Source organism: Festucalex cinctus, chromosome 1 (genome assembly GCF_051991245.1).
Source record: "Festucalex cinctus isolate MCC-2025b chromosome 1, RoL_Fcin_1.0, whole genome shotgun sequence".
NCBI classification, from domain to species: domain Eukaryota; kingdom Metazoa; phylum Chordata; class Actinopteri; order Syngnathiformes; family Syngnathidae; genus Festucalex; species Festucalex cinctus.
Window position 1 is genome coordinate 29,118,554 of NC_135411.1, and position 15,607 is coordinate 29,134,160.

Consider the following 15,607-nt stretch of genomic DNA (forward strand, 5'->3'; position numbering starts at 1 on the left):
TTATTTATCAAAAATTCTCACTAGTAAAACCTTACTTTTTACGCTTAATAATTTTAATACGTGTGTGGTGCATTAGCCTTTCACCATTTTTGGTCAACCTATATTTACACCCAAACAAACACAGGAACTTCTATTTTCATTATTTCTGATGGGGAAAATATATGCTGATATGCCCTATCACATTTTAGGTGTTTTATTTATTTTGCTATTAAAAGTGCTTATTTAATTGCATACATTTGCATATCAATGAAAATGGTGGGTGCTCAGTGACCTATTCCTGTTTTCCTGCTTTTTCCAGGATGCTCAGCTTTGAATATACAGTCGCCCAGGAAAGTATGGAGCGAGACAGAGCGGGAGAGACTGATGGAGGGAGGGGGGAAGAAAGAGTGATGGCTGCTTTGATCTTTGGAGGCCCTGTCTGGATTAAAAAAAAAAGAAGAAGAAGAAGAAAGAAAGAAAGAAAGAAAAGAAAAACAAGTATCCAAGTCACTACTATACCATGAGTTTTTTTTCACTCTTAAATTAACAAAGAAAACTTTTTAGGTGACAAGTATTTGCAAAGAGGCGGCACGGTAGTCGAGTGGTTAGCACGTCCGCTTCCCAGTTCTGAGGTCTCCGGTTCGAGTCCAGGCTCGGACCTTCCTGGGTGGAGTTTGCATGTTCTCCCCGTGCCCGCGTGGGTCTTCTCCGGGTACTCCGGTCTCCTCCCACATTCCAAAGACATGCATGGCAGGTTAATTGGGCGCTCCGAATTGTCCCTAGGTGTGCGTGTGAGTGTGGATGGTTGTTCGTCTCTGTGTGCCCTGCGATTGGTTGGCAACCAGTCCAGGGTGTCCCCCGCCTACTGCCCAGAGCCAGCTGAGATAGGCGCCAGCAGCCCCCGCGACCCTTGTGAGGAATAAGCGGTCAAGAAAATGGATGGATGGAAGTATTTGCAAAGAGGCGAACAAGAGGAGTATTTCCACTTAATAAATTGACTTTGCAATCAGCATTTCTGTCTGGATTCCTTCAAAGGCATTACAATGGTAACCTCGACTGGTCGGTGGCCATCACAAGTATTAATTCATTTTTTTTAAACCTATGACTACATTAGTCTTATGTGGTATGTATGTGGATGACCTACAAGATGTGGACTTTGGACACTTTACAAATTGATGTTGCATTGACAATCGGGCGTTTTGAATGATTTTTTTATTTTTTTAATAAAAGCATAAAAAACAAGTCCTCAACATAGCTTTTCCACTTCATAAATGACAAAACTAATCTATCTTAGTGAATGTGCATCCAACGAACAAAATGTATAATGTAGTCACTTTATACTTTTCATTTGAGGGCCACATACAGAAAATCAGAAGGATGCAAGGGCCACATAATGTTATGAAAAGAAATTGTGTTTAGTCCTAAAAATTGTACAAATAATTTATTTGTGCTTTTGCATATTTAGAAAAATACTACAGTATATAAAATAATTTATTTGTAAGATGGCAATAGGGTTATTATAGCTTTGGAATTTTTCATTTTAGTTTTTATTTTGGTTTGAGTTTTTTTTTTAATTTTAGTTAGTTTTAATTAGTTTTCATGGTGGCTCTGTTAGTTTTTATTATTATTAGTTTTAGGTATTTAATAAATGCTTAGTTTTAGTTTAGTTATTTTCAGCATTAGTTTTAGTTTTTATTTTATTTTATTTTTTTAAAAATGTGTATTACTTGTGCGCAATATTTGAAAAACACCATGGCCGCAACGTCATTATTCCGGTTTATATTAAAAAAATAAAAAATAAATAAATAAATCCACTAAAAATCACATTTAAAATCATCCCCAAAGGCTCATGCATTCATTTAATTACTAAAAACTAAAACGAAGGACATTTGCTATACTTATAGTTAGTTTTATTTTAGTTTAGTAAACATAAAATGTAGTTTCAGTTAGTTTTCTTTTTTTTAAAAAGCATCTTTGTTTTTATTTTATTTCGTTAACGAAATTGTAGTTTTGAATTTTAGTTTTTTCGTTAGTTTTAGTTAACTAAAATAAACTTTAATAGCACCTGTGTTTTTCGACACCATTGCTTCTTACATTGACCATCTCCAAACATTTTTGTTTTTATTTTATTTGAACTGAGTCAAATGCCATTTTTAGCATATGTCGCGGGCCACTAAAAAATGGACGCCGGGCCGCAAATGGCCCCCGGGCCGTAGTTTGGACACCACTGCTTTATACATTGGTAGTGCAGTGGGAATTAGGCCACTTCTGTCTGGATAAAAAAAGAAATCCAAGTCATTACCATGAGATGGATTTCCCCCCTTAAATGACTAAATTAATCTTACTTTATTATGATGTGACTGTGCATCTGACAAACAAGATGTGCATTGTCACTTCATAATAAATTGGTGTTGCAATGGGAAAATGGGCATTTCAAGGCCAATAAAAGCCACCACATCAAAATAGAACATCGTAGATCAAAAGAAGTGTGTGCGTGTTTGTGTCCGCGCGCGCGCGTGTGCTGTTTTAAATATATAAAAAGTGGGTGGTGGAGGTGGGTGGGTGTTGTTCTGCCACGCTTGAACGTGCTCTGAGTCCTGCCCCGCCGTTGCCGATTGGCTGGACGCGCACCCAAGGGGGGAAAGTTTGAATAAAATACAAGAGCATGGCACCAGTGTCGAGTGGAACGTCTGCGAAAATTCCACGGGTGATCGAACAGGACTTTAAAGTGAAATTGTGAAGTTGCAATTACAGTAAATAAAAAAGGGACGCTGACGTTAACTATCAGGGAGAAAGATGACAGCAGTCAGGGCCGCCGCATCGTTACTGCCGCTGTTGGTGCCACTCCTCCTGGTATTGATGCAGTCCGGAGCCGGGCTGTGCGCACGGAGGTTCCGCGGTGGCCGCAACCCGCAACCGCGACGCGCGCCGCCGCCGCCCACATACCGGGCGGCGAGCGGCAACCGGGGTGACGCCACCGAGAGCTTCCCACTGGATTTCACCGCCGTGGAGGAGAACATGGATAACTTCATGACGCAAGTGAAGAACCTGGCGCAGTCGCTGTACCCGTGCTCGGCGCAGAAGCTCGACCATGACATGAGGCTCCACTTTCTGGAGAACGCGTCGGTCACTTGCAACGACGGGAGTCCAGCCGGGTACGTGAAAAATGACTAATTGTAGCTTTGTAAAAAGGGTGTCAAATATATGTTATCATTGCCAACATTACCTGCAAGTTTATGACTTTTATGATCTTTAGAAGGGGATTGTGGCACAGATAAAGCTATAATGCATTTTTAGTCCACGCCATTTCTTATAAATTATGTAATGTCTTCTTTCTTGCTTATCATGAAGCTCATAACATGTTTCCCCAAACTGTGAAGCAGGGCACAAAATGGGTCTGGTTCCACTTTAATGGCCTGTACTGTCAAATAAATCTCATTGATTTTAAAGATGACCTTAAGCAGAGGGTTTCCCATCCTCTGAAAAGGGCCTCAAAATATGTCCAGTGCAACTTTTTAGGTTGTACTGTAAAATGTTGCAAGCAACTGGCAAAGGAGATTTATGTTTGCTGTAAACTTTGTAACGTCTATTGGGTTTATGGTCATTGTACAAGAGAAAAGTGTTTCCCATTCCCAACCTGTGTATCCGGGGCCCAAAATGGGCTATTTTGATTTGGTCATAGCATTCGTGTAGACATTGAGTCCTTCTTAAAAAGTTCATTATATTCTTAAATGGAGTGCAACATGGGAAAGAATACAATGCATTTGTGGTCACCAGTCATCAAAGTGAAATGCCCTATTAAGGTTGTTTCTTTTTGTTCTGATCATATCCAAAGATAAGGGTGTTTTATTCAAATTTGTGATCTGTTGCATTTTGTATGCTGATGTTATGGTTTTAAGATGAAGAACAACAGGACACACTGTCCTTTTTTTGGGGGGGGGGGGGGATTGTGATCCTTGAAATCACTACTTGACGCTTATGTGGCTTTAACAGAGAAATCCATAAACCATGCGGAAATCCAGCACGATTTCAGTGGTGAACACAAATTAAGTCATGGAACTAAATACATGATCACGGCACACACAAGTCCTCTTGAAGTAAAAGTATTGCTTTTTATAATGTTGTGTTGTAATGCATGTTGTAACGTTGCTTTCTAACATATTTATAAGACACTGTCAGGAGGCATAAAAAAAATCTTGAAAAATTATTATACAGTCTGAGCATTTGTGGGTCATATGCTATTTGGGTTATACATTTATTTATTGTTAGAATGGCTTGGCGGGACAGATCAAATGGTCTCATACCCACCATAATCATAATCAAAGAAATTGTATTTCCCTTTTGTCTGAGAAAAAATATACAGACTATAAATATACAGATACTGTGCATGTCATGTATTTTTTGCTTTTTGGAGAGCTATGCCTTTATTGGATGCTGACCATTAGATTTGCATGGCTGCCATTATTATTATTGCTATTATTATTATTCTTAGATTACAATAGCGATGTGCAGACGTGACTGAAAAGCTGGTAATGATGCCTTGTCTATTCATGGCTTTAACAGTAATAATTCTGCATAATTCCTCCTTTAAGAGGAGTGCGGTGAAGCGCTAAGCTCTTTAGAGACAGCAGGAGTCACAGTGCAGTTGGCAGATGGCCTTTTTGGTGTTCCGCACTGTGTTGGTTGTCAGTTAAGATGCTAAATCCAACAGCTCACATTTGCTGACAAATAAAATCATTTAGTATTGTGAGAATGTAGGATTCATCTTAATGCGTTTGATCATGCATTTATTTGGTAGTATAAAGAGCTTTGAAGTTTACATGATTGACTGTGGCTTACTATGATAGTATAAAGTCATTAACTCATTCACTGCCTTTGACAAGTATACTTGTCAATTGTATTTTTTAGAGCGGTGCTAAATGGGGGCGAATCTGAGCATGCTCCACTGTAAATATCAAACTTGGAAACAACTTTACTGATGCCCAACCACCGGTAGATGACATCATTGCCCCATTTTATAGGAAATAAACACAGTTTCAGAGTCCATGGGAGAAATGGCTGTATTTTGGCAAACCTACATTTTTCTGCTGTCAATTATAAAAGAACGGGACGGGACAAAAAGTAGGGAGTCTATTCTGTTATTTGGTAGATTCGGTTTATATATAATTATTGAATGGAATATCACGTGAGTATTGGAAATGTAAAAATTTTCTATAATGACTGGCAGTGAATGAGTTAACTACGGCCAAAGTATGACTCAGCATCTGAGCAAATGGATTTCTATGCAGTCACTGAAACGTGTTTGGCTGTTGCTAGAGTTTAGTCATGGGTAGTTGCGTGCCTTATTGACACACCCGTTATTATTCGCTTCAGAAAGTCCGCTTTGCCCTGGAATTTCTTGCATGTGACTGCGTCGATCTACATACATATCGAGTCAGCGATTGTACGATTAACACAATCTAAAATGCCAATCGATTAAGTCATTGGTGTTGTTGTGAGATCACTGCCGGAGAATGATGATCTCAAAGGAACTTCCCACTTCTTGTAATGCTATTCACCGTGAAAGCGGCATAGGGGAGATTGAGATAAGTGGCATCAGTGATATTCAGTTAAAACTTTTGCCATTGCTGCAACTTAGTGTCTCCGTTTTCTTTTTTTTTAATCTCCAGAAGATAGGAATCAACAAAGCAGCAGGATGCTAACATTCAAGATAAAAGTCTGACTAACTGACAAGTAAAATGGTGATGGTATTACGGCAGTTGATTATCTCACCCAAAGATTTGGAAAGTGCGCCATATCAACACTGGAATGTGTTTGTTTAAAATAGATTGTCATGCCGACTGAAAACTAAAACATATCATGTAACTGGGGATTATATATGACACAATGTTGTATTCTTGAATGTCCCTCAGGTATTACCTGAAAGAATCCAGAGGAAGCAGACGCTGGTTGATATTCCTGGAGGGTAAATATAACCATGCATATCGGTCCATCCACTTTCTATACCGCTCATCTAAAAATGGTTTTTGAATAACCATATATTGACTTTTTGTGGACCCCCTGTGCAGGCGGCTGGTACTGCTTCAACAAAGAGAACTGTGACAGCCGATATGAGACCATGAGGAGGCTGATGAGCTCGTCCAAGTGGCCTCAAACTAAAACAGGTTGGCCTCACCTAATCTCGCCGTAATCATTGGCACCCCTCGTTATGTGGTCTTTATCTTCTAATAAATTCCGTTGTTGTTGTTTTTTTTTCTATAAATAATATAGGACCAAAAATTTTAAAACAAAGATGAAAATCAACCCTTTTATTGAAATGCATTTATTCAGGTGGGAAAATACCACATTAAGAAATAATTATTTTACATTAAATAATGTGTGCCACAATTATTAGCACCCCTGATATCAGTACTTTGTAAAACGCCAATTTGCCAACAAAACAGCGCCTAACCTATCATGTTTTAAAAGATGGGAGAATACAGAAAGAGGGAGCTTCAACTATTCCTCTTTGCAAAATCTCTTTCAATCATCCAGCGACCCGAGTCTTTTCTGTACTCTCCTCTTTAGCTTACTCTACATTTTTTTTCTTTTTCTTTTTTTAACGGGGTTAAGGTCTGTGGACTGAGATGGCCATTGGAGCTTGATTCTACAATTTTCAATATGAGAGTATGCTAATTCTTCAAATTAAAAAAAATGAATTTATTTAAAGGCTATCAACACATTTTAACAAGGGATGGCAATAATTACAGAAGAACAACACCTCATCTCAAAGGTTGCAAGGGCTGGTCATAACCTTAATCACCCAGGTTACGATTCAAATCTTCACAATGAATCAGCAGTCATGAGTCTGAGGTCTCTGTTAAACCAGCTTCTATAACTCCCCTCAAGTACTTAAAAAGACAGCAGACTTGTCTGAAACGCCGCAGACTTAGACAAGTTTGTTTTTTTGGTTTGCTGGCTCAAATTGTCAACCTGACAGTCCAGGTGAAACACCGCAATTGATTCAGTTCGTGTATTGGAGTTGGCAGACCCACTGGAAATAAACTCGGATGATTCAGTTGATCATGTCACTGAATTCAGTTGTGGGACTCACTAATGGAAACATTGAATGGCATAAAATCTTGGTTAACCTCTGGTAGAGTTCAGTGTAGGCTTTGACTATAGTTTAGTTTTTTTGCATTATGTTCTTTTGCCATATCAACTTCCAGGTCAATTCAAATACATTTTGCACAAACCTGCTCACTAACAATGCAAATACTGGCCTTGCTCTGCTGTCAAGACTGTGAGCAAATCGTTTGCGTCTGTGGCACAAGTCAACCTGGCGCCCGCTGCTCCATGAGCGTGGACGCCTTCGTCTTTCATTGTAGTGTAATAACTATAATTCATGTGGTAATGATGATGATGAGGAAGAGGATGTGTCTGGGAGTGCCGGAATGGCTAATGATACATGGTGATCTGTCTGCGCAGGCACTGGGATCCTGTCTCCACTGCCGGAGGAAAACCCTCACTGGTGGAATGCCAACATGGTGTAGGTTGACTCGTGTTTACGTTTAAAAAAATATATGTATATTTTAAATTACAGACTTCAATATTATTTGTACAGGTACATCCCATACTGCTCCAGCGATGTGTGGAGTGGTGTCACCGCCAAAACAGATCACAGTAAGTAGTTGCTGAATGCGCTGTCATTTGTTCCCAACGTTTTTGGTCTTGTGTACCATGAGTACCCCGATATGTGTTGATGATTCTCCAACAGTGAAATGTAACAACTGCACCATTTTAGTTTGTCTCCTTAATTTTGACATTTAATTTCATATATTCTTATTTTTAAAGGTAGGGGCCAAAGGCAAAAATAAATGCTGGATGTATACAAATGAAATCCGTCTCAATCAATGCCGCTGAACTTCTGTTCATCTGTAGTGGTGATTTTGTCCTCGATCAGCACTCTCCCCCACCTGTATTTATTTTGGACTTTTGCTTTGTTGTGGCCTGTTCTGGGTGGAGAGTCAATGTTTTCCCTCCAGCCAATGACAAAGCGGAGGGCGTGTCACTGTGGGCTGGTAGGGTGGCATTTCAGCAAAGACTGGAGCGATTGTTCAAAAACAATTGCTGACAGTGCCAAAAAGAGAAACTATTCCACTACGAAACATGTAGCGTACGCTCGAAAACCAGAGTGATATCGGCTTTGGTTTTACCTGCTTCCGAGTCTGGAAAGAGAGGCTTGCGCTTAAGAGCGATGTGGAGTTGGCCTGCTTGATGTTGGACGGATAAATGCCAAACAGACTGTTAGCCTGCTAATTTAGCGACATGCTAGGTTGCAATCTAGATTGAGGGACGAATGCTTCTCCGGCGTTTTAGCTACTATCAGTGACGGTACAGAGAACCAGTGGGGCAGTGCGCACAGTCTCTGATCAGTCATGTATCTGCCTTTGTGTAGCAAGAGCAGCCGCAGTGGCTGCGTGTCATGTCAGCCAGTATAGTTTGGATGTGTGACTTTATATGTTTTGCTACAGTGTCATCAGGGCTCTCACACTTTAGTGTGTGGCACTGTTGCTGGACTGGGTTGCTGTCATAGGCAGGGGGCGTGAACCGTTGAGCCCGATGGGAGGAGCGTCAATCTTGTGTTCACAAACTGCAACGGAAATCTTTCTTCGGACCCTAGCTTTAACTCAAATTAAATTTTGTTACATAAAACTCTTGTAATCTTTTCCACACACACAAAACAAAGGAGCTCGTTTGAGTAAGTCCCCTTTAAACAGGCTTCCAAGCCTTAATTATCAAGAACTAAACCACTTGTCTCAATTATTGACTTGTGAAATATTTACTTGCCATCGTGGAAATAAAATGTTTATACTTACTCCCTTCAATTTGATCGAATAACCTACCCTGGTTGGGAAACACTGCTTGAAACAAACTCAGAATTCCTCATGTTCTTTCTTTGTGGTGAGCAGGTGGCTACGCTTTTATGGGCTCACTGATAATTCAAGAGGTCGTTAAAGCATTGCTTAAAAAGGGTCTGGACAACGCCAAGGTTCTGCTGCTAGCCGGGAGCAGGTATGCACACAAGTGCAACCACGTGAACATTCTAGTGCTGTGATTAGCAATGTGAACATGTCGCATCTGCATGCAGTGCCGGTGGGACGGGGGTGCTGCTGAATGTGGACCGTGTGTCGGAGCTGCTGGAGGGTCTGGGACACACTGGGATACAAGTGCGCGGCCTGGCGGACTCTGGCTGGTTCCTGGACAACAAGCAGTATGACTTTACAGACTGCTTGGATGCGGTCAGCTGTGCCCCCACTGAGACCATCAAGAGAGGCATCAAGTAAGCATTAAGCAGCCATAATCCAGAGGCTTTACATGGCTATTCTATTTGTTTTATATGAGCAAAGAGCGTGTTTTGCTCTTATAGCAACTAGGGCTGCACGGTATATCGGTTCCATTTTGGTAATGGGGTACTGAGGCATTTAAAACTATACCATACTGCATTTGAATAACTTGCAGCGCCGCTGCAGCTCCCCACGTTACGGTACCGCAGCATAACAACAGTTGATTTGACAAGGAGCAAGCCAGAGGAAACAGCACATAAGCGAGCAGTGTGGATGCGGGGCAAGAAAAAAGTTTGGAGAGGGCAGAGACAGAGAGAAAGAGAGAGAGAGAAAGAGAGAGAGAGACAGAGAGAGAGAAAGAGAGAGAGAGAGACAGAGAGAGAGAGAGAGAGAGAGAGAGAGAGAGAAAAGAGAAAAGAGAAAAGAGAGAAAGAGAGCGGATTGTCTTTGTTCACTTTACAAAAACAAAAGTGACAATGTTAACGCAAAGTATCCGTGACGTGACACGCAAGCACACAAAGCACGACGACGAGTGACACGCACAAAAGACGACATCAGGTGGCAGTGTTTATGGAATTAATTGCTCATTTTTTTTATCATCTCATATTGACAGAGGAGTGATGCGGGAGAAGGTAGAGATATTGGGGAAATAAGGCGACATTTTTCCATCTCCACATTTTATTTAATGACATCTACGAAAGATGACATCACGTCACTGCCGTGTATAATAAATTATGCTGCATGTGAGGATGGTCGGAAGTCGGACTTTTCCGACTTCAAACCAGGAAGTGTGTACGGATCGCCCCCTTGAATTCGGAAATCCCACTTGCGAAGTCGAGGGGAAAAAAAAAGGACCCCGACTGCACCGACGGACTACAATATGACGTCACTCTACAATGGCGACCCCTTTGGAAACACAGACCGTGAATGGTAAAACACAATTTAATCGAGTGTAAAACGAGATAGCTTTCTTCATTCATAAATATTCAACATAACTTCATGTAACACAACGTACGTGAGAGTATGTTGCCATCTCCCTGCATGAAATTTATACGGTGAACTACTGAACTGTATTGAAATGCTTATGAAATAAGATTAAAAAAAAGAATTAAAAAAAACGATAAATGAAGCAAAATTGCTGTAGGTCAGAATGAATTTTGAGGACCAAAATATAAAACAATTTATCACTATCTACCATTTTGGTTGTTTACTTTCGCTTCGAATGCTTTCAGGTCGGAACTGGGAAAAAACAACTTGGATAAAATCGACTTCCGACCATCCTCGAATGCAACATTAGCTGCGAGACTGAATTACTAGCATCACCACAAATGTCAACTTTATGCTTCATGTTTCAAGTGGGATTAGATTAAAGTCAAATATAAAGTATTAAACGGACGATTGTAGTAGTCAATTTCCTAACCACACAGAGTGCATATCGGGATTTTGATAACAAATAGGTTGGATGCGTACGGATGAGTGTTCATAGTGCAGAACGATTGTAAACATATCCAATCTCAAACATACAGCAGTGAAAAATGTTTACCGTTAGGCAGCGATCCTCTACCTTTACTGAGCCAAGACCAAGGCACATATTTGAAGTTTTTAAAATCTCATAGCACACCACCAAACAAGATTTGAGCCTATCAGCCTGCCAACTTCGGGCAGTAGGCGGGGTACTCCCTAAACTGGTTGCCAGTTAATCCAGGGTACACAGAGACGAACACGCATTTACACTCACAATCACACCTAGGGACAATTTGGAGTGTTCAATGAACCTGTTGTGCATGTCTTTGGGACGTGGGAGGAAACTGGAGAACCCGGAGAAGACCCACACAGGTGTGGGGAGAACATGTAAAATCCACCCAGGAAGGCTGGAGCGTGGACTCGATCTCACGCTTTTGCACTGGGAGGCGTTTTTTTTTTAATTCCTTTTAAAATTATGTACATTAGAACTGCTTGTCTTTGTGGTGTTACAGATCGATATGTTATTGTTCAAAGAAAAAAAATCAGTTCTTTATTTGAAAAAGTGTCGAAAAGCATCGAAATACATGTTAGTACATGTGTCAATACCGATACCAAAATGTTGGTATAGTAACAACCCTAATAGCTTTATCTGAGCCAAAGTCGCACACAGCAATGCTTATCTTAGCTCTCCACTGTTTTTTTTGTTTTTTTAATAAACATACAATATATTTAGTTATTTTGTGCCATTTGAAGCACACATGTTTTTATGCTCATCCATTCACCACCTATTGTGAACAGAGCATGACTGTAACTAGAAGAGCTGGGCAAAACTGTTGTTACATCTGTATAATAACGACACGAGACACCGTGAGCTCTTGTTAACACACTTTAGTCGTTACCCGGAAGACTCCATAACAGCGAACAGCACAAAGCATTATGGGACATGTAGTCCCGCATACCTACTTCTACAACATCGGCCCGTCACTGAAGGATGCCCACCTTTCAGCAAGTGCTTCCTCATTTTCGTCAAGTACTTTTTGACGGGAAGCCTTGCAATAATACACATACTGAGAAGGACCGTCTGTACTGACTTAGAACAACGGCTGTAAACCTGCTTCAGTGGGTGTACTGTATTTTCTCTTCACATCATAAAGCACTCGCCAAAAGGTGGGCATCTATCACTGACAAGGCAATATAATAACGTTTTCGCCCAGCTCTAGTAACTTAACTAGGCACTAGTTTAACAATCTCTGGTGAGATTGCAAATGCTTCTGAGGAGATGGGGTGCATAAAGACAATAGCAATGAACAAAACTACAGACACAAAAATGTTTTCTAGTCACATGACAGGTTATAGGAGGCAGATAATCATAAAACACCCCAAGTAGAGTTAATTTCGTCAACAAAAACAGACTAAAACTAGACTAGTCTAGACTAAAACCCAAATTAATAAACAATAACTGGGACTAAATCAGCATGCATTTTCATCGACTAATGAAGACAAAACGAAAATGTTCTTCACTTAATAAAAACAAGACTAAAATCTATGGAACAAGACGAAACATCCGTGACACGGTCACGTGACGCACAGCACAAACACATGGGACAGACAGGAGGTGCATTCAAGGTAAATTATAGTTATAACATTAATCCAACGGCTATAACGTTCCAACAATATTGTTACTGCAATTGATAAATAATGCTGGCTTACTAGCTCATAGCATGGAGCCATAGTAGCCACTGTAATTGTGTGTGAAGTTGTTTTTCATCAAAAAGATGGAAAAATTTTACGTGACATAGTTTTAGATCCCAAAAGGTTCAATATAATCTGCTGATATATACAGCGGCAAAATGGTTGTCCTGACTAAAACTAGACTAAAACGTTGACAGTAGGGCAACTACACAATTTAGCCACAAAAAAAATAAAAAAAAATAAAAAAAAATGAAGGACTGAGAGACCTGATAGCAACAGTGTCAAATTCAGACAGACACTCCAGAATTATGAGCTCATCCGTACCCTTTTATATTGCATGAATGGGAATTTGGTACCTACTCAAGGTGTAATAAAGTCACCAGATTTTTTTCGTTATGCAAGTGCACCACCTGCTGGGTCATGTGGCACAATACCACACTTGGCTCTTGTGAATTGGTCACTGATCTATGTATTTGACCTTATCACCAGGTACTGGGGAGGAGTGGTACCAGAGAAATGCAAACAAGCCCATGAAGGAGAGGAATGGAATTGTTTTTTTGGCTACAGAGTCTTTCCATCTATAAAAAGTTCGTTTCAAGCACCACATAAACCACATTCAGTTACCCCCAAAAGCACACAGTACATGATCAATGTAATTTAAATTTGGTCCTATTATGCCCAATTCTAGGCCCAGTCTTTGTGGTCCAGTGGCTGTTCGACGAGGCCCAGTTGACAGTGGACAACATTCAGTTGACAGGACAACCGGTTCAGGAAGGCCAGTGGCGTTACATCCAAAATTTGGGTATTGAGCTAAGGAATACCCTCAAAGATGTACCGTAAGTTTGCCTTATGTATTTCCGTGGAAAGGAGAATGGATTTTCACATGTTCCCTGATTAAAACTGTCTTCCATTTTAGAGCCATGTTCGCCCCAGCATGCCTCTCTCATGAAGTCATCGCAAGAAAGTGAGTGCTACAGTGTGTCGTTTAGTGGGCTGACTTGTGAATTAACAGCACCCTCTTGTGTCATTTTCCAGCTACTGGACTGACGTGCAGGTCAAAGGCACTTCCTTGCCCCGGGCACTGCATTGCTGGGACCGCAGCCTCCATGACAATAGGAACAACAAAGCCCCGCCCAAAGGCTGCCCTGTGCATTTAATAGACAGCTGCCCATGGCCGCACTGCAACCCTACCTGCCCAACCATCCGAGACCAGTTCACGGGCCAAGAAATGAACGTCATCCAGTTCCTCATGCACATGGGCTTTGACGTGCAGAAGATGGCCCAGCAACAGGGCATGGACCCCAGCAAGCTATTGGGCATGCTTAGCAGTGGCAGCTAGAGACTCACACAAACAAATAAAACACACTTAACAGTATCTTCAAGCTAAACCCCAAGTAGGGTTGTGGCTGGTCTCTCTGGCCAGTGTCCATACATGATACCTCCAACCACTCTCTCTACCTTAGTCTTCCCCCTTATGACATCATTTTTACTGTTGTACCTCAAAAGCAAAAACAAAACAAACAAACAAACAAACAAAAAACAAACAAAAAAACAGCAGATAACAGATTACCATATTTTCACATCCCCAAAGCAGGGGGTATTTACCCAAACACAGATGGGGAAGCAGCCTATTATGCATTTATTTATGTAAATGCATTTTTGGAATAAGTTTAAAACAAAATTACTATTATGAAGAAATTCTGCAAAGACCAACTAACCAAGCAAGAAGTAGAGTACGCTAGAGTAAGCTACCCTGCTACCCACGTCGGAATGTAATGAACTCAGAACTTTTTTTTTTTTTTTTTTTTTTTTTTTTTACCATATGGGCTAAAAATCCATACTTAAATTCCACTGTTCTTCAGAGCTGCTGTTTTGGTTAGCAACCGCGTTAATTGAGTGCAAAGTGTCTATGAACTGAGGATTTACACCAGCGTCTGAAATGGATGACGCAGCATGCAGCAAATTGAGTCGAGGCGTCAATTACTGGTCAAGAGTTGACGAAATATGGTATACTTGTCCCATTATTCCTCCTTAACTAACTACTGGTCACAAGTGCTGGGATACTCAAAGCAATGATGCTTTGTTTGACATCAGCTTCCACCACAGTGCCATTTAATCTGAAGTGTACCTCTTGAATCACCAAAAGCGGACCACTCAAGGCCCAAAGAACAGACTGTTTTTAGGCTTCTGTCTAAGTTAGTCCTCAGATCAATGCAATGAGCATCAAAGCATAGGTCTCAAATTCTGGTCATCGAGGGACGCAGTCCTGCATGTTTTAGAGGGTTCCTTCCTCCAGCACACCTGAATCAAATGATCAGATCGTTATCAGGTTTCTGCAAAGCTTGCTGATGAGCTGGTCATTTGAATCAGGTGTGTTGTAAGAGTGTATCCTCGAAAGCAGGCTGTACTGCGGCCCTCAAGGACCGGAGTTTGAGACCTATGAGCTAAAGGGAGAAAAATATTGTGTTTGTTTATGTTTAGTATACGTTTTCAGGTGATTCCATTGTCAACTCCATACTTATATGTCATAATAGAGATAAACTTTTAATATAATGGCAATGCTGTATGGACTGGTGTCCCTTCAAGGACATATTTCCTCACACCAACCACAGAAGGAATGGTATTACTAATTGTAATTTAATTCTGTAACATATTTTTAACAGGAGAAACTCGAGCAAACATTGGTTATTTACATATTTATTTTGTTATGTAAATCATATTTATAAGTGCTATTTTTTTCGCAGAGAAGTAATTCTTTGTAATATTGTAAATACATGGCTTGTTTGCCCTCTGTGTTGATTGCATGTCTTTGTATTAGACCCAAAAGAAAAAAAACAATACATACGTACAAAGGAAAAAAATAGTGTTCTCCTGTTATTTATTTTAGACGATCCTCCTTACATATCTATTGTATGAATTATCATACTTTTTTTCATTATTATTATTATTTTTTTTAACCAGGTCTGACAACCTTAAAATAAGAAAATGACAAAATAACTGATTCCCATGAAATCCGGCAAGATTTTCCATCAAGACAGGATGCACAAAACTCACAAAGGACTTCCAGTGTAAAATCTGCTGTCTCTGCCGCTCAGGTAGTGCGGAACACGGGGACAAGCCCCTCCGAGTTTCCAATTTTTGAGCTG

At 40.4% G+C, this 15,607-nt stretch overlaps 1 protein-coding gene and 1 long non-coding RNA gene across 3 annotated transcripts in view; one reads left to right on the forward strand and one right to left on the reverse strand.

Annotated features, from left to right (window-relative positions):
- Positions 1 to 15,607, reverse strand: part of LOC144022852 (uncharacterized) — a 183,496-nt gene that overhangs the window by 159,771 nt on the left and 8,118 nt on the right. The window lies entirely within an intron of this gene.
- Positions 2,678 to 14,141, forward strand: notum1a (notum, palmitoleoyl-protein carboxylesterase a). The gene is made up of 11 exons (XM_077527915.1): positions 2,678 to 3,134; positions 5,892 to 5,944; positions 6,048 to 6,143; positions 7,447 to 7,507; positions 7,583 to 7,641; positions 8,931 to 9,033; positions 9,110 to 9,301; positions 12,951 to 13,048; positions 13,150 to 13,297; positions 13,378 to 13,425; positions 13,497 to 14,141. Exons 1-11 carry the CDS (start codon positions 2,776 to 2,778, stop codon positions 13,798 to 13,800), a joined length of 1,521 nt encoding a protein of 506 aa, XP_077384041.1. The 5' UTR covers positions 2,678 to 2,775; the 3' UTR covers positions 13,801 to 14,141.